This window comes from Dreissena polymorpha, chromosome 11 (assembly GCF_020536995.1).
Source record: "Dreissena polymorpha isolate Duluth1 chromosome 11, UMN_Dpol_1.0, whole genome shotgun sequence".
Classification (NCBI taxonomy): domain Eukaryota; kingdom Metazoa; phylum Mollusca; class Bivalvia; order Myida; family Dreissenidae; genus Dreissena; species Dreissena polymorpha.
The window spans coordinates 12101110-12123950 of record NC_068365.1 but is presented as its reverse complement, the minus strand read 5'-3'; the positions used below and the strand labels follow the sequence as shown (position 1 = coordinate 12123950).

General features: G+C 33.9%; 1 protein-coding gene and 1 long non-coding RNA gene across 3 annotated transcripts in view; both read right to left on the bottom strand.

Annotated features, from left to right (window-relative positions):
• LOC127850954 (calcipressin-2-like) overlaps positions 1-22841 on the bottom strand; it is a 76688-nt gene that overhangs the window by 11085 nt on the left and 42762 nt on the right. The window contains exon 4 of one of the 2 annotated variants that reach the window (XM_052384359.1): positions 1958-5548. The exons of the other annotated variant lie outside the window; for it this stretch is intronic. Within the exon in view, the coding sequence (XP_052240319.1) occupies positions 5412-5548 (137 nt within the window). The 3' untranslated portion in view covers positions 1958-5411. Of the gene's footprint in view, positions 1-1957; positions 5549-22841 lie in introns of those variants that run through there. 2 annotated transcript variants of the gene reach the window in all.
• Positions 10281-11936, bottom strand: LOC127850965 (uncharacterized). Its single transcript, XR_008035605.1, has 3 exons — positions 11711-11936; positions 11376-11550; positions 10281-10985 (listed from the first exon to the last, which is right to left on the bottom strand). It is a non-coding gene; the product is annotated as an uncharacterized LOC127850965 (long non-coding RNA).

Below are 22841 nucleotides of genomic sequence, written 5' to 3'. Positions count from 1 at the left end.
AAGTAGAAAAGCCGCACACACTCACCTTGAGGAGAGGTTATTTGAAACCTGCTTACTGAGGTATTATTGTAAGTAGAAAAGCCGCACACACTCACCTTGAGGAGAGGTTATTTGAAACCTGCTTACTGAGGTATTATTGAAAGTAGAAAAGCCGCACACACTCACCTTGAGGAGAGGTTATTTGAATCCAGATTACTGAGGTATTATTGTAAGTAGAAAAGCCGCACACACTCACCTTGAGGAGAGGTTATTTGAATCCAGCTTACTGAGGTAATATTGCAAGTATAAAGGCCGCACACACTCACCTTGAGGAGAGGTTATTTGAATCCAGCTTACTGAGGTAATATTGCAAGTAGAAAAGCAGCACACACTCACCTTGAGGAGAGGTTATTTGAAACTTGCTTACTGAGGTATTATTTCAAGTAAAAAAGCAACACATACTGTGATTGAGATGAAGTCACTTGATGCCAGCTTACTGAGGTATTACTTAAAGAAGAAAAGCAAAACATACTGTCCTATAGATTGGATTATGTGACAGCAGTGTACTGAGATTATATTTCACGTAGAAATGCAGCAGACAGTGCAAATTATATAAGATTATTTTACATCCGCTTACTGAGGTAATATTTCAAGTAGAAAAGCAGCATACAATGTTCTTGAGAATGGGTAACTGCACAAAATATCAGTGAAATGAGGTTACATAAAAGCAGCTTTCTGTTGTAATGTTTCAATATAACGAAGTGAAACTCCAGCTGCAGGAGCAGTATTGAATTCTTATTATAAACATTTAGTTGGTCCTTTATTTAAGGCAAGTGACCAAGTCATGAACAGAATACAAAATCCTAGAGATATGGTTAATTGACAAAAAAATATGAAGGTAATGTTTCTAGTTACTAAGCAGCTAACAATGTTTAAAGATTGTGTTGCTTGATACTCAAATTCAGGTTAAAACGAAGCGCAAGAAGTCGTGGCCGATGGTGTTACTTGACACCATGCAGTTTATTGGGCCAATATTTCAAATCAACAAGCTGCAAACAATGTCCTGGATATGGTGTTAATTGACCCAAGCTAATGAGGGGTAATATTTCAAGACGGAAAGCAGTACACAATGGCTTTGGTTTACTTGTTACCAGCTTTTTAGGTTATATTTTAAGCCAAAATGCAGCACACACTGTGTTAAAGAATGCTTTACTTGACACCAGCTTATTGAGGCAATATTTCTAGTTGAAAAGCAGAACGCAATGTCCTTAGGATTTTGTTTCTTGACACATTTTTGTTGCAGTATTTCAAGTTGAAAAACAGCAGGCAATATCCTTGAGATAGGACTACCTTTCACCGTATTGTGTGCATACATGTAATCCCCGAACTCATTATACGTCAATAGCAGGGTTGGCGGCGTCAAATTGTCCCCATTATTTTGTATTTCATGCTTATATGCTCATATGAATGCAGTCAATCTTCATGGATAGTAAACTGTAAGTGAGTCATTCTGGCTAATATCATTAAAATATGTGTTTACACAAAAGTTTCATATTTATTCCACATAAAAGGTTTACGTTTGCTATTGTGGCTAAAATTATTCAAGAAATCATTTAAGACCCAAGTAAGATATTTTGTATTTATAAAGCAATTGTGAAGCCATGCTTCAAAAAAAAAAACATTCTTTCTTTACTGATTATGTTGCAATGTTGTGACACTACTGTAATGCATGTATTCACAGAACGAATTGGGTTGTGGATTTGTTACCAATTTATATGTTTTCTGACATATGTGTAAGATCAGAATATTATGAATTGTTTTATTGTGCCAAAACAATATAAATAGATAAAGTATATGTGATACATGTAAGTATGTCTCTACTTATGATCTGTATAATTTAATAAATGATTATGGATATGCAAACATGTGTATGTTACTGATGCTGAGGCATGTTAATCAATAAATAAAGCACACTGACTTAACCATTTGTACTAGTTTATTATACATGTAATCATTCAATGATTAAATAACAAATATGAATCGGATGATAAAATGTGATCAAGTCAATTAGTTAGTTATAATGAGTGTTTACAAACATGCAATGTCTACAAACCATGGATATTGAGGCAATACATATACAGTGTAATATTAAACCTTTGCACCAACATTGAAAACAGAAAATCATGTCCACAGCCATTTATTTTAATAACATTAGGACATTTTTAAAATGTAAAAATGTGTCACCAGTCACTTATGAACAAATAAATAATGTGCGTAACTGAAGCTCATACAGATTCTTGAACAATGGCAAAAATGTACCATAATTAAAATACAGCAAGACATTCCAAAACAAATGCCCAAATGTTATGAATACGAACAAATATTACAAACGATATCATCCAGAACAAATAAGTCAATATTCGTACCTAGGTAAATACATTTTAGATCACCATTATTCAGCATTTGTTTTCAATGTTATGTACATAATGAACAAGAAATGTGTTTGTCTGAAACACTATGTCCCCCTTCTGCGCCGCTTTGATTTTTTTGTTTGACCTTTGACCTTGAAGGATGACCTTGACCTTGACCTTTCACCACTCAAAATGTGTGGCTCCATGAGATACACATGCATACCAAATATCAAGTTGCTATCTTGAATATTGAAAAAGTTATTGCAAATGTTAAAGTTGGAGCAAACAGACCAACAGACCAACAGACAGACAGTGCAAAAACAATATGTCCCCCACTATAGTGGATGGGGGACATAAAAAGAAGTGCAGTTTTATGTTTTTTTGCTGATTTTTTAAGGTATTATATTTGACACAAACAGAGTATATTTTTCTTTAAATCTTTTACACAAATATGTGGAGGCTTCTTAAATGTTCACATTTGTAGAATGTTACTCTGACATGTAGATTTATAAAGAATGAATATTTTTTGTATGACAGAAATATTGGAATAACTATTGTAATAAAACAGTAATGCCTTTACATGATTTGAATACAGAATAATACATAGGTCACAAGTATAATTTTAACAAATAAGGTCTAAATTAAAGTTGTAACAATGCAGACGGTCATATTAAATGCTTAACAAGGGCTGTTTGTAAAACATGCATGCCCCCCATATGGGCTGTCCGTTGTAGTGGCAGCCATTGTGTGAATACGTTTTTTGTCACTGTGACCTTGACCTTTGACCTAGTGACCTGAAAATCAATAGGGGTCATCTGCGAGTCACGATCAATGTACCTATGAAGTGTCATGATCCTAGGCAAAAGCGTTCTTGAGTTATCATCCGAAAATTATTTTACTATTTCGGGTCATCGTGACCTTGACCTTTGACCTAGTGACCTCAAAATCAATAGGGGTCATTTGCGAGTCATGATCAATCTACCCATGAAGTTTCATGATCCTAGGCATATGCATTCTTGAGTTATCATCCGGAAACCATTTTACTATTTCGGGTCACCGTGACCTTGACCTTTGACCTAGTGACCTCAAAATCGATAGGGGTCATCTGCGAGTCATGATCAATCTACCCATGAAGTTTCATGACCCTAGGCGTATGCGTTCTTGAGTTATCATTCAAAAACCATTTTACTATTTCGGGTCACCGTGATCTTGACCTTTGACCTAGTGACCTCAAAATCAATAGGGGTCATCTGCGAGTCATGATCAATGTACCTATGAAGTTTCATGATCCTAGGCCCAAGCGTTCTTGAGTTATCGTCTGACAACCACCTGGTGGATGGACCGACAGACCGACCGACAGACGGACCGACATGAGCAAAGCAATATACCCCCTCTTCTTCGAAGGGGGGCATAATAAAAAATGCGTTGATAATTACAAAATTAAAGTACATTTATGACTGTATTGTTTATGATGCTGGGTTTGAAAGACACATGCTTCCTGCTGAAACTGATTCATTTGTTCCAATTCCATATTGTTGTTTGTGTTAAAATCTAATTCAAGAATTAGTATTAAATTTTATTATATGCTTTTCAAAGGATTCTCAAACTTTATTACCTGCTGTTTGGTGGCTAATAATATTTTATTTGGTAAAACATCATTTGATTTCAGTGAACAATATAAGCTTTTTTAAAGTGAAAATAACCAAAATATCTAACTACTTGTCTTTCATAACAGATGTAAATCAGCGTCAGTTACTGTACTCAACAAAGAAAAATGCTTTGAGAATGTCCACCAACATGTCTTAACCACAAATCAGTCATTAAGCTACATATCACCACAGATTTGTACACTATCTTCCAACCCTATTTATAAAAAATATTTATGCTACTGCTATGGTTTACAAACCTATGATATTGAAGCTTTTCTGGTGTATTTACATTCATTATATCCTCAAGAATATAAAAAAAAAAAGGTATCTGACTGAGAATGATCAAATATTTAATTGCTTGGGAGCAATTAGTGCAGTTTGCACAATGCACATATTCAAAGGAATCAAACAAAAACAATCAAAACAATGAAGCAGAGCTTCATTTATCATCTAAATATTTGAAAAACAGGTCACGAAAGGTGACACTAATAACCATGCATAAATCAAATATCCCATCTCTTCACAGTGGCGCAACCAATGTATAGTAAGACTAAAGTTTGGTTTCTTAGGGTTTTAAACGAGCTGTAAAAAGATTTGATATCTTGAAAGTGGTCTTCATTTTACAGTGTATTCTAGAATAAGCTCACAATATTATCAATCTGTTGCCTAAGAAATCTCAAATCTTTGTATTTTACATCAACTTGGCACGCTGACTTTGTATTGTGTATATGCTAGAAAGAAACAACCTCCATACAGAATATATTCAAGTTTCTCCAGAATATGACAGAAATCGGTTGATGCCATAAAAAAAAAACACTTTGCAAATGATTAAGAATTAACAACAGTTAATTACAGGAAAAATGATCTTTATGCATGATTTAATAACTTAAAAATGAACGTAATTGTACAGCCTTGCTATCTTGAATAAAAATAATGAAGTTTAAATGCAACACCAAACACATCAAAATAACAAAGAAGATATGAGACTGAATAGCTCCCCAAGTTAAAACTTCCTATAAACTAAACAAACATAATGATACTATACAACAAGAGTGTATGCTATATTACAGGAACACACCAAATTGAAAGCATGTATTCAAATCCCCAATCTTGTTTGCGCAACACTTTTCTCTCTAAACCACATATTGTAACGGAAAAAGGAATGAAAAATGCAAAACCTATAAAAACATGCAAAAGCCTATATGTGCTTTGTTTTGTAGTTTAGCCCATGGTATATTTAAAAATTGTCAGCTTTCCTTAAAAGCTCAGTTTTAAGAAATCTACAATAAAGTAGTTTGTCAAGGTATGCTTATTTCTACAGTAACTACACATTAAAAGGTTGGTCTTAGTAGGGGCGGCCAGTATTGCGCAATCACGTATTCCTCTCTGGACATTTTGTCTGCTGTATGCACGGTTTCCCGGGTGACTGGTATCCCTCTGGGTCCTCACAAATGTGGACTATGATCCCAGGCTGGTCCTTGGACTGTGGGTGTATCTCGTGGGCCTCCCCTGAAGTGAAAATATTGCAGTATGAAATACAAACACTTCTTGTGTGCAGCCTATATTATTGTTTGCTCCTGGAAGAAGCCCATTACAGGTAAGAACACTTGTACATCATACCTTTGTGCACAAAGGTAATGAGATATAAAAGAACAGTTTGCTTAATTAAACCTTTTCCAGCTCAGAAGCAAAGTGAAAATGGCTATATGCATCCAGAATTAAACAAGAGCAATTTGCAATTTGTTCTGGTTTATGCTGTTTGCTGATGGAAATGGAAATGACGCCTTTTAAACTTCAATCTAGTATTAAAAAGGCCTTAAATTTAATTTGATTTTCTAAAAGACAACAAAAGTGCATGTATCTGAGTGGTTAAGGTTTAAATTTACATAATGTGCGACTTAATTGGCGTACGCTTCCTTATGGAGAAAAGAAAGTTCAAGGCATGCAAACCCAATCTGGCAAATTGTTCTTTTGATATAAACAAGGATTATGCTAAGGGTTTGACTTTTCATTAAGAATTTAAAACAGATTTAACTTGGCCATGGAAAATATAGTCACCTGTCTACATCTGCAATCTCAATATTTATGTCATCATAGATTGTTCATCAATTCTTACAATGTACAACATATATGTACATACATTTTTTGTATGAAGCAGGACGAAAACTCCCACAATAACACAAACACAACTATAACAAACATTTTAAACATATTTTCCATGGACACATTAATCAACTTATATTTCAATCACAAATAAGGCTTACAGCAAGTGTCCACTGCCTGAATGAGCAAACAAGAATCAGCCCTGTATGCGTGAAATTAGAAACTTTCCAGAATATGTCAGACAACCTGCGATATTTGTCTCCTTATGCCGAAAACCCTAGAACTTTAATTAGTTATTATTACAATTTCTTCATCTTAAGTTGTCATTTCATGCCTAAGGTGTTAGACTAATTAGACGTTTCACAAGAATATAATTTGATTTAATCATCATAAAAGTTTGCGGGATAATGGAAGCTGGTGAGCTAGAAATAATTTGGTGTATATTATAAGCTGTCATATTTTTTTATTATTAGCAGTCAGGTTCAAAAGTTTGAAAAACCTGTGGATCCTGTACAATTTTTCCAATCTTGTAAACTTTCTGCAATACATAAGTTAACTTTGCTTTGCATGCCTGAATACATTATAAAATTGCGACACATTGTGTGTGACTTTTAAACATAATTGATAATTTCTCAGAAGTTACACTGAATATCTCAGTATGATCTGACGAAACGACCGAAATTACACAACATGGTATGTGTATGATTTGGCTATTGTATACTAGTGGCTAGATTGATGTATTATCTATAAAATGACAAACAGCATGCCAAAAACATTCCAAATTGCTAACAAGATATATTCCTTACGATAGGCCATACTATCATGAAACCAGTAATTAATAACATTTCTAAATATATTTCCATATAAACTTAGATTCTGACGTCATATACAATACCTAAATAAATATTGCAAATACTGAAAAAACCTGTCACGTGTCAAAACAGAATAACCACCAGCGGAAGTTGTAATAGTTTGTCAACTGCAGGCAACCAAAGTAAGTGGACTTACAGGTCAAATATCTGAACACTTGAGTATTTACAATTTAACATGGAATTATGCTGGCAACAAAAAACAAACCAGGACATATGCACAACCCCCTCAACTACAAGCCTTGCTAGTGTGAAGTTTCAAAGTTTGCATATGAACTTTTCCTTCAAGGACATCTTCAAATATAAGCCATTAAAATAAAACAGAAAACCATACATTTTAACAACACTTCACTTCTGTTATTGTTTACACAATAATTTTTTTATACAATAACTATCGCCAACATCATTGTTCATTCAGATATAACTCAAAAGAAAAGACAGACATGATTTATAAATTCCAAGAAGAAAACTGGGTTTTTATTGCAATTTCTGAAACAGTCATCATTGGCGGCGTCGCCCTGGAAGGCAGCAACTAGAATGTAATGCATTTTTTTTCGCTTATGGGAGGAGAAGTTATTTTACGGATCAATCTATATATTTTTGTTTTAAGAACATCTTGCATAGTGGTGATTTTTTGTGTAAATAAGTGTTAATAAGTACTGCATTTGTGCCTATTACATTTATTACAACATTTATTGCCAATAATGCAAAGCTAATTGTTTTAATTAATAACTGATCCACAACTGATCACAGGGGAAAGATCACAGGGACTGGGCAAATACGCGAAACTTTCTGGTTTTGTATAAAACAAATGATGTTTTGTATAAAAACAAAACATAATCAAAATATATTTATTTTGTGGTTTTTCTAATTTGCTTATTTAGTGGAGAATCAATGTAGTACGATATTTGACGACCTATCGCGCAAGCAAGTTTATTGGAAGGCGTAGTGGTACGAAATGTACAATGTATTAGTTTATTAATATTCATATAATAACGATCGCTATACACAACTTCACCAAATAGCAGTACATAAGTGAATGTCAGCCTGAATAGCTCAGTTGGGAGAGCGTTAGACTGAAGTTGTTTACGCAACAGTCATCTAAAGGCCCTCCGGTTCAATCCCGGGTTCCGGCACGAACGGAACAGTTCGGCGGCTGACAATTTTGTCAGGTTAATAAATATAATAAAGCTTTATTTTATGTAGACATTTAAAAATCCATTTTACTACAATTGGACATTTTTATTAAAATTAATGGATGCAACGTGGTGATAACGTTAATTAAAATTTCTTACATCACTTAAATATCTTATAAAAAATACACGTGTTTTTATATTAACAAATAAATGCAAACAACACATCTATTATCCATGTATTTTTATGGTTGTCTATCATAGGCCTATCCCTACCACATATAGAGTGCGAAGCGCGACACGTATTATTGATTGTAACAATGAGTTGCCATAAAGGAAGCAGCCGCTTATCAAGGAGGAGCTGTGTCCCAGCAACCCGTTTCTCTAGAGACAAGCACTCCTCTGAGTTGTTTTTTTAAGAACCACATATAGAGCGCGAAGCGCGACACATATTACTATTCAGGTGGTATGGGCCCTTTAGAATTATCCGACCATTACGTCCATAGTTATCTTCCTTAGAAGTTGAGAAATTTTGAAATCATTGTTCGAAATCCAAAATTTTCATCCGATTGTTCCCAAACTTTCACAGGTTTTTTTTATCAATGAGGACCCAACCCAAACTCTATATGAGCAATATCGAACCATAAGTCCAGAATAATGTCTCTTTGAATTTAAAAATAAAAGTGAAAAACTGCTTGGTTAGGTGATCATGTCAACATTTTTCATCAGATACTTTCTAAACTTACAGTGTCTTCATATCAATGAGCATTTTTACCTCATTTAAAATAAGAAACATCGGGACAATAAGTCCAGAATTTTTTTCTATTAAATTTGACAAAATTAAAAATGTCCACTTGTTTAAAAGATTTCACAACTTTCGTCTGAATCTTTCCAAACTTGTTAAATGTTTTTATATCAGTATTCCTCTAACCCTATTAAAAATGATGAATATCGGAGCAAAAAATCTATTATGATCTTTTACTAAAATTCAAAGCACAGTAGAATTGCAATAACTCGAGCTGGCAATTTCTCGAAAACTGGCGATTACTCGAGCATTTAAGAAAGTCCCTAGCATTTTCCTTTAATGTCTATATAAAAATACCCGCGATAACTAAAACATGCTATTTTCGATAACTCGAGGTCGTGTGCCGATCCCTGAAAGGCATTTCACACCTAATTAACTGGCAATTATTCAAGGAATCTTTCTCGTCTGGTCGGTGCTAAAAATATTCAAGTTGTGAAAGCAGCGCAATCAAGCAGACAAACGACGCTCGATTAGGTGTGAAGTTAGTTGCAGTTTGAGAAACACTGCAAATTGTCATCCTTTGAGAAGCAGATCAAAGCTACACAGTTTTAATGATAATTAAATAATTACCAGCAATCGATAATTATCGCGAAACGTCTTCCGCCATCAGTTCCGGGAAGCTAATGGGTTGCGACAATCTTCAATCATTGACTTTACCCTTGTCAAAAAAGTGGGCAAAACCCGGTTTTAATCCGTGTTAAAACCGTGTTAAACCCTGCGGTATTGGCACCGGGTTAAAGCGTGTCTTTTAAACACACTTTTTGCTTACCGACTTGGTTTTTTGTAGGTAAAACCTGGATTTCACTCACATAAACCAACACGCTTATACCTTCTTATACCAACTTAAACCAACTAAAACTAACTTAAACCCACTTAAGTGGGTTAAAAGTGAGTGTGTTTTCCTTCTCTATGTTGGCTTTTAAACCCGCTTCTACACATCAAGTCGGTTTTTCCTGTTCTTAAGCGAGTTAAAAGTGGGTTTTTGTTTGAGTGTTAAGTGAGCTAAATGTGTGCTTAACTCAGATTAAACGCAGTTAAAACACGCTTTAAAACCGAGTTTTACCAACTTAAGTTGGTTAAAAGTTAGTGTGTTCTCCTTCTTTATGTTGGCTTTTACACCCGCTTCTACACATCAAGTCGGTTTTTCCTGTTCTTAAGCGAGTTAAAAGTGGGTTTTTATTTGAGCATTAAGTGAGCTAAATGTGTGCTTTTTACAGATTAAACGCAGTTAAAACTAGCTTTAAAACCTGTTAAATGCTCAGTAAAAACCCACTTTTCACCCACTTGAAAACTGAAAAACTTTTTTATGATAAGAACAAAAATATCATAAATTAAATTCTAATTACTTTTTTTTAAACGATAAAACATAAAACTTTACATATATATCCATAAACACAGCATGATAAAACTATTTTGACAGACATGGCATTGTTATAATAAAATATAATAGTGTTATAACATAACATTGAACACAAAGAAAGAACTGAAAAAAGTAAGATTGTATGGAATAAATACAAACAAGAGATGTGGATGTGTTCGTCAGAAACACAATGCCCCCTACTGCACCGCTTTGAAATAGAATTTCTATTTATCATTTGGCAGGTATAGAAATTATCTCTCTTTGCTTATTTCTTCCATTGGATTTTGACCTCTGACCTTGAAGGATGACCTTGACCTTGCACCACTCAAAATGTGCAGCTCAATGAGATACACATGCATGCTAAATATCAAGATGCTTTCTTCAATATTGCAAAAGTTATGACCAATGCTAAAGTTTTCGGACGGATAGACAGACAGACGGACAGTTCAACTGCTATATGAGACCCTACTGGGAGCATAAAAATAAGTTAATGTTGTTGAAACAGGTGCAAATCTATATAACAAAGTGAAAACAATGGTTAAATAATCATTTTAACAGCACATTTTATTTACAAAGACTTCAGTCTACTTGTGCATCAGCCGCAGATGCCTTAAACAACCTCTCATCTTTTCTTCAACATCAACCGAAGGCTTGTCAAAGGTTTTGGCTATGACATCTGAAAAAATATGATAGACTATTCATTTTAAAAACATGCAAAAAAACAACAAAATCTGTTCTTAAATTGAAAATATTCTTGCCAGAAAAAGAGGTTAAATATTTGCATATTAAGGAAGTCAACACAAATGAGTTTATTACTGATTGTCCTGGAGACAGTGACTAGAGACACAGACAAAGTTTTTCAATCCCTGTCTTCATGAATAAAAAAAACAACTATTGTTAACTGTCACTTGGATTATAAAAACTCCCCCTTTTCACAAATGATGTAATAAAATGATCATTTATGCGACTGTAAACAGTAAGTGATCTGAAAAATATTTGTAGAATGTGTATTGAATTTCTATATGGATAATTGGTACTTCAAATTTTTATGATGAAGAAAAAGTACCAATGATTGCATTTCTCTCAGCAGCGGGGAGGCTTGGTCTTGGTGACCCCTTTGTAGTTGTTGCTCCCTTCATGGAGCAAGTCACAAGCTGGTGGAAAGTGAATATTCGGCACATGGCCTGTGCGATGGCCGTGATCTCCCTGGTTTCATGCTGGATTTCAGCTTAAATGATACTCTGGAACCAAAAAAAGAAAAGGAGTTTTGACAAAATATTTACAATTGGTAATTTTCCAAAGCTTGTAATTTACTTTCATCACATTTCAAACTCTAAAAATCTTTGTCACATTGGTCAGAATTGTGACGCTTTTAAAATGCAATAACCTGTATAGTTTTACCTCTCAACAAATCCAGCTTTCTTGTTCAACGACAGGGCGAGGTTTGCCCACTTCAGTTCCCCTCAAGTTGGCCAGCTCGTGCAGGGTAAAAGCCTGGTGTAAAAGTCCATACATCAGGTAGTATGATTACCCCTTTTGCTCTTGGGGCAAGAGTTTAACCTTCAAAATTAAAATATGAGGGAAAGAAATCTGTTCAGTAGTAACCAGAAATATCTATAAATAACAATAAAGAGGACAATAATCATAAAACACAACCACAATAATTCACTGTACCCAACATTTACACTTTGTCATGTGTATGTTCATCTATTTTTGCTTCAAATTGTGTTGTTTTTCCTTTAAGTTGCAATACATTAACTTATCAATTTACATTTCCCAGTGACAATACATAAATATAATAATGATCATAATTAATTCAGTAAACTAAATAAAAAAAGGATGAAGAAATGACAATACAAACCTGTTAAAACTGTTCTTCAGTATTCCAAAAAAAAACAGTTGAACTTCTTTTCCAACAAACTTCTTGTTGATTTCCAAATTGTAGTAAAATACACATTGTTTTCATCACACAATACTTCATGCTGACAGTATTTCAATACATTTTACAGAACAATTATAAGTCTTAATGTTAATTTAATTTAGCTCAATTCATTTGCTGAAACCAGCTTGTTTTTCAAAAGTTGTTGTTTTCAAATAATTTCCTGTGCAAAAAATTGAACCAATCAAAAGTCTTATACCTCATTCCAGCCTTATGTCTGGGCAAACCCTATCAGTAGCCTTATCTGCCCCTTATAATCAGTACCCTGTTTAGCTCTGAATGCCTGACAGATTGTTATCTGTTTATTGTTAGTGGTGTGAAAAGGGGTGTTTTTAGGTATTGTCTTGTTATTTTGTTGACTGTTTATGTAACACAGGTCATGTTTGGCATCTTATTATTTTATTGCAAATTAAGAAAATGGATACAATGGTATCATATGAAAATATCAAAATCTTGCATAACTTATGTTCACAAATTAATAGATTATTTCCAAAATAATGTTTCCAATACCATAATTATTTAAATATGCAGATTTAACAAGTAAATACTGTTTTAAACAAATATAAACAATCATATAAGATTGTTTTAAAATTAAAAAAAAATAAAAAATTTAAGACATAAAACAATCATAAGATATTGTTTATAATAAAAACAAGTATAAAGAAAAAAATCAAAGCGAAACACAAACTCTTTCATTTTCAGGTATAAAACTAAGTTTTATCATTTTTATAGTTTTGGGCAGTGATACTTGTTGTCCATCTGTGAACCTGTGATGTTCTGAAAGAGCCATTTTCATCCAATATTCACTAAAAAATTATGGGGAGCACACACATTTACAATAGGGACAATGGCAAACAAGCTGTAAAAAAGTTCCTTTACAATTGACTTGTATTATATAATGGCTATAAACATGAAACAAAGACCTATTTGAAGAATTCTTGTTTTATTGATGAGTATTATTTATAAACAAAAGACCAACTTATTGAAAAGTGTGTTTAAGTGAGTCTTTTAGCCTGGTTTCAGCTCTCAAATTATTTACAAAAAGACCAATTTAAACTCGCTTAAACCCACTTCTGTTTAAAAAGGATCAACTTCTGTTGTAAAAGACTCGCTTATAAAACAAAAAGACACACTTAAACACACATACACCAACTCATAAATAAAAAGGCTCACTTTTGACACAAAAAAACTGACTCCTTACAGAAAAAAACTCGCTTAAACACACATCTTCTTAAAATAACCAACTTTAAACTCAGTTTTTAATAGCAAAAACCAACTTCCGCTGAGAAAAACTCAGAAAAAACACAGTTTTATGTTGGTTTAAGTGTGTTTTGGTATGAAAGTGGGTTATTATTTTGACAATTGCGCAACACAAGTCTGACTAATGTACATAAAATGCAAAGTGTGTAGTGATTATGTTGTTTTCAGTGTGTTTTTTTTTCATGCGCTATACGTACCATGTGTGCTTTTTAAAAATAATTATGCTGCATGTACAGTGAATATTGATGAGATTTTTCTGATTATATTTATGTTTTGTGTGTATGTTGAAATAATTAAATGAATTTACGATCATCTTAATTGTTTTGTTTATTATACTGTAACCTTAAGCGATTTTTACAAAGCCTTTCTTTCTCTAGCATTGTCTTACATGTAAATAAAGCCTTTGTGGTCATAAGTTAGCATTATCAACCGAGACAGTGAAAACAAATAATACCATGGATTACTCGAAACCTGCGATTACTCGAGCATCGATGTCGTTCCGGTGCTTCCTCGAGTTAACGCAGTTTAACTGTATTGTGAAATGCAACTTCTTTATACAATTTACAGTTTTCATTTAATTTTTTTTCAAACTTGTACAGTGTTTTCATATCAATCCAGTACTCAACCCCTATCGTAAATGAGCAACGTAACAATAAGTTCAGATTCATCTCCCCTTGAAGTTGAGAAAAATATGAAATTACGCTTACAAGATGAAGCAGATTTTTTAAAACCTACACAGTTCTGTTCCATTAATGAAAACTGCACATGGATACCAGTAAAACAAGGGCTGTTTGTAAAACATGCATGCCCCCCATATGGGCTGTCCATTGTAGTGGCAGCCATTGTGTGAATACGTTTTTTGTCACTGTGACCTTGACCTTTGACCTAGTGACCTGAAAATCAATAGGGGGTCATCTGCGAGTTATGATCAATGTACCTATGAAGTGTCATGATCCTAGGCAAAAGCGTTCTTGAGTTATCATCCGAAAATCATTTTACTATTTCGGGTCACCGTGACCTTGACCTTTGACCTTGTGACCTCAAAATCAATAGGGGTCATCTGCAAGTCATGATCAATCTACCTGTTAAGTTTCACGATCCTAGGCATATGCGTTCTTGAGTAATCATCCGAAAACCATTTTACTATTTCGGGTCACCGTGACCTTGACCTTTGATCTTGTGACCTCAAAATCAATAGGGGTCATCTGCAAGTCATGATCAATCTACCCATGAAGTTTCATGATCCTAGGCATATGCGTTCTTGAGTGATCATCCGGAAACCATTTTACTATTTCGGGTCACCGTGACCTTGACCTTTGACCTAGTGACCTCAAAATCAATAGGGGTCATCTGCAAGTCATGATCAATCTACCCATGAAGTTTCATGATCCTAGGCCTATGCCTTCTTGAGTTATCATTCAAACACCATTTTACTATTTCTGGTCACCGTGACCTTGACCTTTGACCTAGTGACCTCAAAATCAATAGGGGTCATCTGCTAGTCATGATCAATGTACCTATGAAGTTTCATGATCCTAGGCACAAGCGTTCTTGAGTTATCGTCTGACAACCACCTGGTGGACGGACCGACTGACAGACCGACCGACATGAGCAAAGCAATATACCCCTTCTTCTTCGAAAGGGGGCATAAAAAGGAAACCAATGTAAATAAAATGAACTATGAAATATTTGGGGGTTACAACACAAAATCATAGATAATGGTTATTTGGGGGTTATAACACAACATCATAAATAATGTTTATTTTGGGGGTTATAACACAAAATCATAGATTATGGTTATACCAGTATCTTTTTCTATTTTGTTTAAAATAATCAGCCAATATATTAATATTTACAGTAGAAAAAAATTGTTCCCTGTAACTTCATTGAGTGCCTTTTACACTGAAATTCCCGACACCCTTTGATGCTTTGCATCAATACTTATCTTGTTACTGTTTGTAACCTATAAGAAAATATGACATGTTACAAGTAATTGACATTGTAAGCCCAGCTTTGCATGTTGTGAATCCATTTGCAAAATGCAAACCAGAGTAGGCACATATCCAAGAAGTACAACTACCAGAATACCAGTACGCAATGTGTACTTTTGGACTTGGGATCCTAGTTAACTACTTAAGGTTATTTATTTCCGATTCTGCTCCCTAAGAAGTCTTGCAACATGTTCTCAGAATATGCAATCTCTTTAACTAGCGATAAACCTGGCATTGAATGGATAAGTGAAAGCTAGTAGGCATTGTTATAAAATTGTTAAACTAAAAGATCAGATTTCTGGAAGCTTTATGGCCTTTAATAATCTGTCAATAAATATCAGATTATATTACAATAGACATTATGGAACTAATTGTTATATGAGCTTTCCATGCACTTAATCATTATTTAAAATAAGGAAGTTAAAATTTCTAGGCTTACGTGATGGAATGGGCAAGGCATTCTAAATACACTTTTGTGTAGACACTTGGTTAATGTTTGTAGCCTATGGACTTTTAATATATTTAGAAGAAATGTGAAATTTCTCAACATACCCATGCAAAATGTCGACCATGGTCTACAATGGTGTACCATATTTATATGATTATGAACTATATTGTAGGTCATGGCAGTTCATGGTAGAATACCCATTGTTTTTGCCCGATTTATTTGCCAAAGAATGCAAACAATTAATCTTACTGAAAGTATAATAATTATGATGATCAGTTAATAGAATTGCCAAATATAAATGTATCTTAATGAAAATAATTTATCTTAAAGTATTTTATTAAGTTACTGTATATTGCATTGAACTGTGTCAAATATTTAATGTATATTGCATTGAACTGTGTCAAATATTTTAATGTAAATTGCATTGAACTACAAGTGTCAAATTTTTTAATGTATATTGCATAGAACTGTGTCAAATATTTTAATGTATATTGCATTGAACTGTCAAATATTTTAATGTATATTGCATTGAACTGTGTCAAATATTTTAATGTATATTGCATTGAACTGTGTCAAATATTTTAATGTATATTGCATTGAACTGTGTCAAATATTTTAACCCAGGACATTTAGACCACATATCGAAATAACACTTAAGAACAAGAGGGCCAAGATGGCCCTAGTTCGCTCACCTCAGAGGAGTCGGTTCATTCAATCTTTACCTAACGTCAAACTTGACCTAGATATTGTCCAGACAAACATCCTGGTCAAGTTTCATCATTATTGAACCAAAACTCTGGCGTATGGAGTGTTTTTGTTTTTGTAAGATTTGACCTGGTGACCTATATTTTGAGTTGACCCCCCCCCCTTACCAAACATCAAACTTTGCTTACAAAAATAAATATTTTTACCAAGATTCATAAAATCTTAAACAAAATTGTGACCTCTAGTGTTTACAAGGATTTTGTATAACATAATGAAAATTTGGACAATCTAAGGGCAATAATTATGTCATTAATTATATGATTTTGCTCATTATCAAACTTGACTGAGATCTTTCAGCAACTTTCATAAAGAATGCTTGAGAAGTGTGACTGCTAGAGTGTTTACAAACCAAATGTGGATGGACGGACAGCGGACAAAGACCAATCCTAAAACCTCACCTGAGCAATATGGTGAGCTAAAAAGTGTGTTTCACTGATCTGAGCCATTTTCCAACTTGTCCGAGAAATCAATAAAACCAATGTATTGGCTAAGTTTCACGATGATTAGGCAAAAAATGTGACTTCTATAGTGTTCGATCAAAAGGTTTCTCTCTAGTCACATAAGGAAAACTGCCCTAACCCCCTGGCGGCCATGTTTTTTTACCGATCGGGACCATTTGCGAACCCATCTGAGATATATATAAAACCGATCTTTTCACCAAGTTTCATGATGATTGGGCAAAAAATGTGCCTTCTAAAGTGTTCACAAGCTTTTTTTACTATATAAATATAAGAAAACTGCCCCCCCCCCCCGGCAGCCATGTTATTCAACTGAATGGAACCATTTTTTAACTCAACTCTCGTATCAAGGAAACAAATGTTCTGACCAAATTTCATGAAAATTGGGCCAAAAATGTGACTTCAAGAGTGTTCACATGTTTTCACTATAAACATATAGAGAAAAATGCCCCCCCCCCCCCCACTGGCGGCCATGTTTTTCACCGATCTGGACCATTTTCGAACTCGTCCGAGATATCAATAAAACCAATGTTTTGACCAACTTTCATGATGATTGGGCAAAAAAAGTGACTTCTAGTAACACACAAGGTTTCTCTACAGCCAAATAAGGAAAACTGCCCCGCCCACTGGCGGCCATGTTTTTCAACCGACCAGAACCACTTTTTAACTCAACCAACATATCAAAAAGACAAACATTTTGACAGAGTTACATGAAGATTGGGCATGAAATGTGACTTCTACAGTGTTCACAAGGTTTTTCTCTTTTTTTTGACCTAGTGACCTTGTTTTTGACCCAGTATGACCCAGTTTCGAACTCGATCAAGTATCATTGGGACAAATGTTCTGAGCAAGTTTCATGAAGATCGGACAAAAAATGTGGCCTCTAGAGTGTTTACAAGTTATCTCTATAGCCAAATAAGGAAAACTGCCCCGCCCACTGCCGGCCATTTTTTTCAACAGACCAGAACCACTTTTAAACTCAATCAACATATCATTAAGACAAACATTTTGACAAAGTTTTATGAAGATTGGACATAAAATGTGACTTCTACAGTGTTTACAAGGTTTTTCCTTTCTTTGACCTAGTTTTTGACCTGGCATGACCCAGTTTCAAACTCGACCGAGATATCATTGGGACAAAGCTTCTGAACAAGTGTCATGAAGATCTGAAAAGAAATGTGCCCTCTAGAGTGTTTACGAACAAATGTTAACGGACGGACGGACGGACAAAGACCGGTCACAAAAGCTCACCTGAGCAATCAGGTGAGCTAAAAATAAAATAATCCTTGAACTCTGCTATAATTATGGAAATTTCATTAATATTTCATTTAAATATTTCCATTAATACAATATGTCCTGGTATTACTTAATATCTTTCAGTACAGGTCTCTAGAGGTCGTTAGAGTTGGGTTGGGCTCCATTAAACATAACAGACCATTAAGATTAGGAATATTGCTTTGCAGCAATTATGTATAACGCTGTCAGCACAAAATCTCAAACCTAGTTTCAAGGAAAGTAGTAATACAAATATTAAACATGACTTTTATAGTTCATAAATTAAGAAGAAGAAAATATCAGGCATTAGGAAAGCTGTTGCAAGAAAGACCTGTCCTAAGCACTGTGTGTTGCCAGCTAAACCGATGTGAAGCTATTCACACAGAACAAGCTCGCATGATTTTGCAGAATATTTGTGCGTTGATTGTATGTCGCTTAAAACGTATTAGCATTGTCATTTAGATCAATCGCAGGTATTCTAACATTGATTCGTAATTAATGATAAATAGCAATCAAAAGATTTACATGTTAAAATACTGAATGAAAAAAAGATAACCTATGTACCGACGTACAGACCCATCTGCAGTATAATTGTTTGAGATATTCCAAACAAATAATTTTTAACAAATAATTTTTAAGGATGTCCCTGGTTTCAAATATCTAGCTCAAATATGTACTAACGAAGACATATAACAGATTTATAACTAACCAGTCACGGACACTTGCTATCTACCACTGACATAAAGTAGAAAGAAGGTTTTTTATTGGAGATATGATCACATGACATGATCTGCTTTCCAGTCTTTTAAAAAATGCACATCAATAGCGGAGAACCAGTCCTTTACTTTGATCTTGTCAACTACTTGTTGTAAAAGTTGATATCTAGCCAATGCAAAATCTTTCGGTTTCACTGGCATCTGGCGAAGGCAATTGCATTCTTTTTTTATTGTCTTCAAATATGATTTTCATACTAGTACTAATAGTTAAATAAAGCTTTCTTCACTTATATGTTATTACTTATTAAACAAAACAAATTTCATTACCATTTGGACAGGTTTACCATTTTGACTGGTTTACCATTTGGACTGATTTACCATTTGGACTGATTTACATGTTGGACTGATTTACATGTTGGATTGGTTTACCATTGGCATTATGAAAATGAGACTCATAGACTTTAAAAAAGTATATTTCCCTCCATGTGAATAAAAAACAAACAAGATCTGTCAAAATCTTGTAAGGGCATGTTAAATTCTAAAGTTACAAATCCTCATGTCCTGTGTTGTTGTTTTTTGCCTTTCCCTTGGGTTTGTTGAATACTCAAATCTAATTCCTGTTGCCATGAAATTCAATGATGCTTGCAATCAACTGTACTTTAGGTCCCATATTTATTCTCAAAGTAACTTCCAAATCAAACTCAATTAACCATATAATTTTTCCAATATCTTTCAGAACCCTTAGACAATCTTGTACTTTACCAAACTAAACTGACAATTACTGGCTATTTATACATAACATTCTTGGAAATAGTTCAAACAAATACAGATATATTACAATCTTGTACCAAGTGCGTTGAGCGGATCTGGAGATATATACCGTTTTATACTGATATGTAACTTTTTTAACAGTTTTTCTCAATTCTGAGCAGTTTTTCACAGATCCAGGGGATTTTTTTTATGCCCCGGATCGAATGATCGGGGGTATAATGTTTTTGGCCTGTCTGTCATTCTGTCTGTAATTCTGTCTTAAAACTTTAACCTTGGTTTTAACCTTTGAAAGCAACTTGATATTTGGCATGCATGTGTATCTCATGGAGTTGCACATTTTTAGTGATGAAAGGTCACAGGCATCCTTCAAGGTCAAAGGTCAAATATATGGCTTCAAAGCGGCGCAGTAGGGGGCATTGTGTTTTACAAAGACAGCTCTTGTTTCACTTTGAGATTCATCAAGCCCAATGAATATATATGTCCCCAAAATAAAAAATTTCCCCTTAAAACACTAGAAAATGACAAAATGGAATTTTTAATTATTAATATGTTATCAAAACAAAGTTTGAGTAATTATATTAATTAAACGCAAACATAATATTCAATCTTTGCAGAGGTATAAATATTACTCTTCAATCTCAACACAATAGTCTTTTACCCCTAGGTAGAATTGGTAACTGAAGAGGACTTTAGAAATTTGTGAGAAGTTTGTTGCAAATCTGACAGAAAACATGAATTATCCAGAGATAAATGTATTCATTATTAAAGCAATAAACTATTTAAGATACCATTGTCTATGTAGAATTGTTAATCAGTCAATAAACACTGAGTCCAAGGTGTAGGCATTTAACCACAAGGGAGAGAACTTTAACAATACCCACATATCAGACTGAAGAGTTGTCTATTAACCAATCAATATTGCAGATTCATTTTTATCCCATTTTCAATGCGACATTGACGGTATAAAACGTTGTGGAATAAACTTGCCTGTCTTCAACACTGTGGAATATACCTGTCGCGTGCACGGACTACTTTTCAAATGACGTCATGCGATATGCGCTAAAATGCGAGAAAACTTTAGCTTCAAAATTATATGACCTTCAACCTTTAAATCTAGTCATATGACATAATTTTTCGCCATCCGTATAATGATGAATCAGCTGAAAATGACACTTATTGCATCATCCCCAAAAAATTTGACGATTTATTATAAACACAACTTATTTCACATGTACATGTACTGTATATCAACATATTTGAATTGTCAATTTATCACATTTTCCTTATTTCGTGTAATGTGCATTGTATAACCCATGCATATACTTTTGAGGTTTAAGAATGTACAACAAGCCATACAAATATCGCACAATTCATAAATTATCTGCAATATTTGCTTTCAGATTTAATTCACGTTAGGCATAGAGCTGTGTAAAGTATAAAATGGTAAAAATAGCACCACACTGGAATTCGGAACTTCCATTTTGTACACGGGTATTATACACTCATTTATTTGTTGTGTAATGGAATGTTTTCATTCTTTGTGTATTTACATATTAAATTATTTTCTTGTACAATAAGCGCATTAATCATAGACAAATAAAAAATTGTGCAAGTTTAAACATAATTATGTTTGAATGCAGAAATCTGCAAATGCAACCGAGTTTACAAACAGCTATTATTTGATAAACTGCTCCAGTTCATTTTAACAGCAGTAATGTAGAGTACATGAAGTGGCGTGTAACGAAGAAGAAAGTTTATTGAGTTCGTAAACTCATTTGAATATAGTGATAGGATGCAGGGACCTATTTGTTTGTATAGGTCCCTGTAGGATGGCATAAGGGTCTTTATTTAACTATGCTAAAATAATTATTAAAGACCCTAGATGCAAAATCGTCAATTATTGAGTTAAATAGATTATTAGATGGATTTTAAAGGATAATTTAAGGTAAGATACTAGTTCGAACGTGTTTTGCTTTTTTTGTACTTTTTTCATTCCCTGTTCTTGGGGAAATGATTTTAACATGGACGCCAACATCATTTTGTCAGGAGGCAATCGCCCCCATATTGGATTTTGATCATTTTCTTTTGAAAATAAAATGAATTATAGTAAAGTAAAATCTTCTTTTTGCGGTCATAATCTGTTACAATTCGGATACTGCGTAAAATTGAATCGAGGCATATGGTGATATTTTTAGTTGTTTTACAGTTTGTGTGTGAATTTTTTTAAGACTATTTTGCGTACCAGAACAAATACATTTATATCACTACGCATGGTTACATTTGTTAGATTTTAAGCGCTTTTAGGACTGAATTAAAATTATTGTTAAGGTTATTAGATCTATTTATGTTAAATGTCACGTTACAAAAAAAAAACAAATGGGATAAATAGAATACTAGGATTAGCGTTGAATACAGAGAAGTTTATGTTGCTCGGCTCGAACACTGAAAGCGCTCGCCAAGGCCCGGCTCCCGGCGTTCTAAGCCTCGCAACATAAACTTCTCTGTTACATTATTCAACGCTAACCTAGTATTCTCTATATTTTCGTTGATATGAAATGCTGTGGATTCAAACAATCAAGAATTTTTGTTTCATTTTTAATTTGTGGATTTTTTATGTAAGACTTTGGATTTGAACCTTTGTTTGACATTTGATTTTGTAATTCCAACAAAATCCACAAAAATTTGTAGCCAAGAATAGAATTGGGTTCACAGTTACAACAATGCCAAATTAGGCTTATTTGTTAGAATAAGGCTGGGTAGCAGACTTTTGTATTGTTTATAAGTAGTTTTACAAAGGTAATAGTCGCACTTGGGGAAAACCTGACTATGAACATCAGGTATTGAGCTGTCAAATAAGGCTAATCACTTGGAACAAAACTTGCGGCTTATATGGAATTTTTCATATCAAG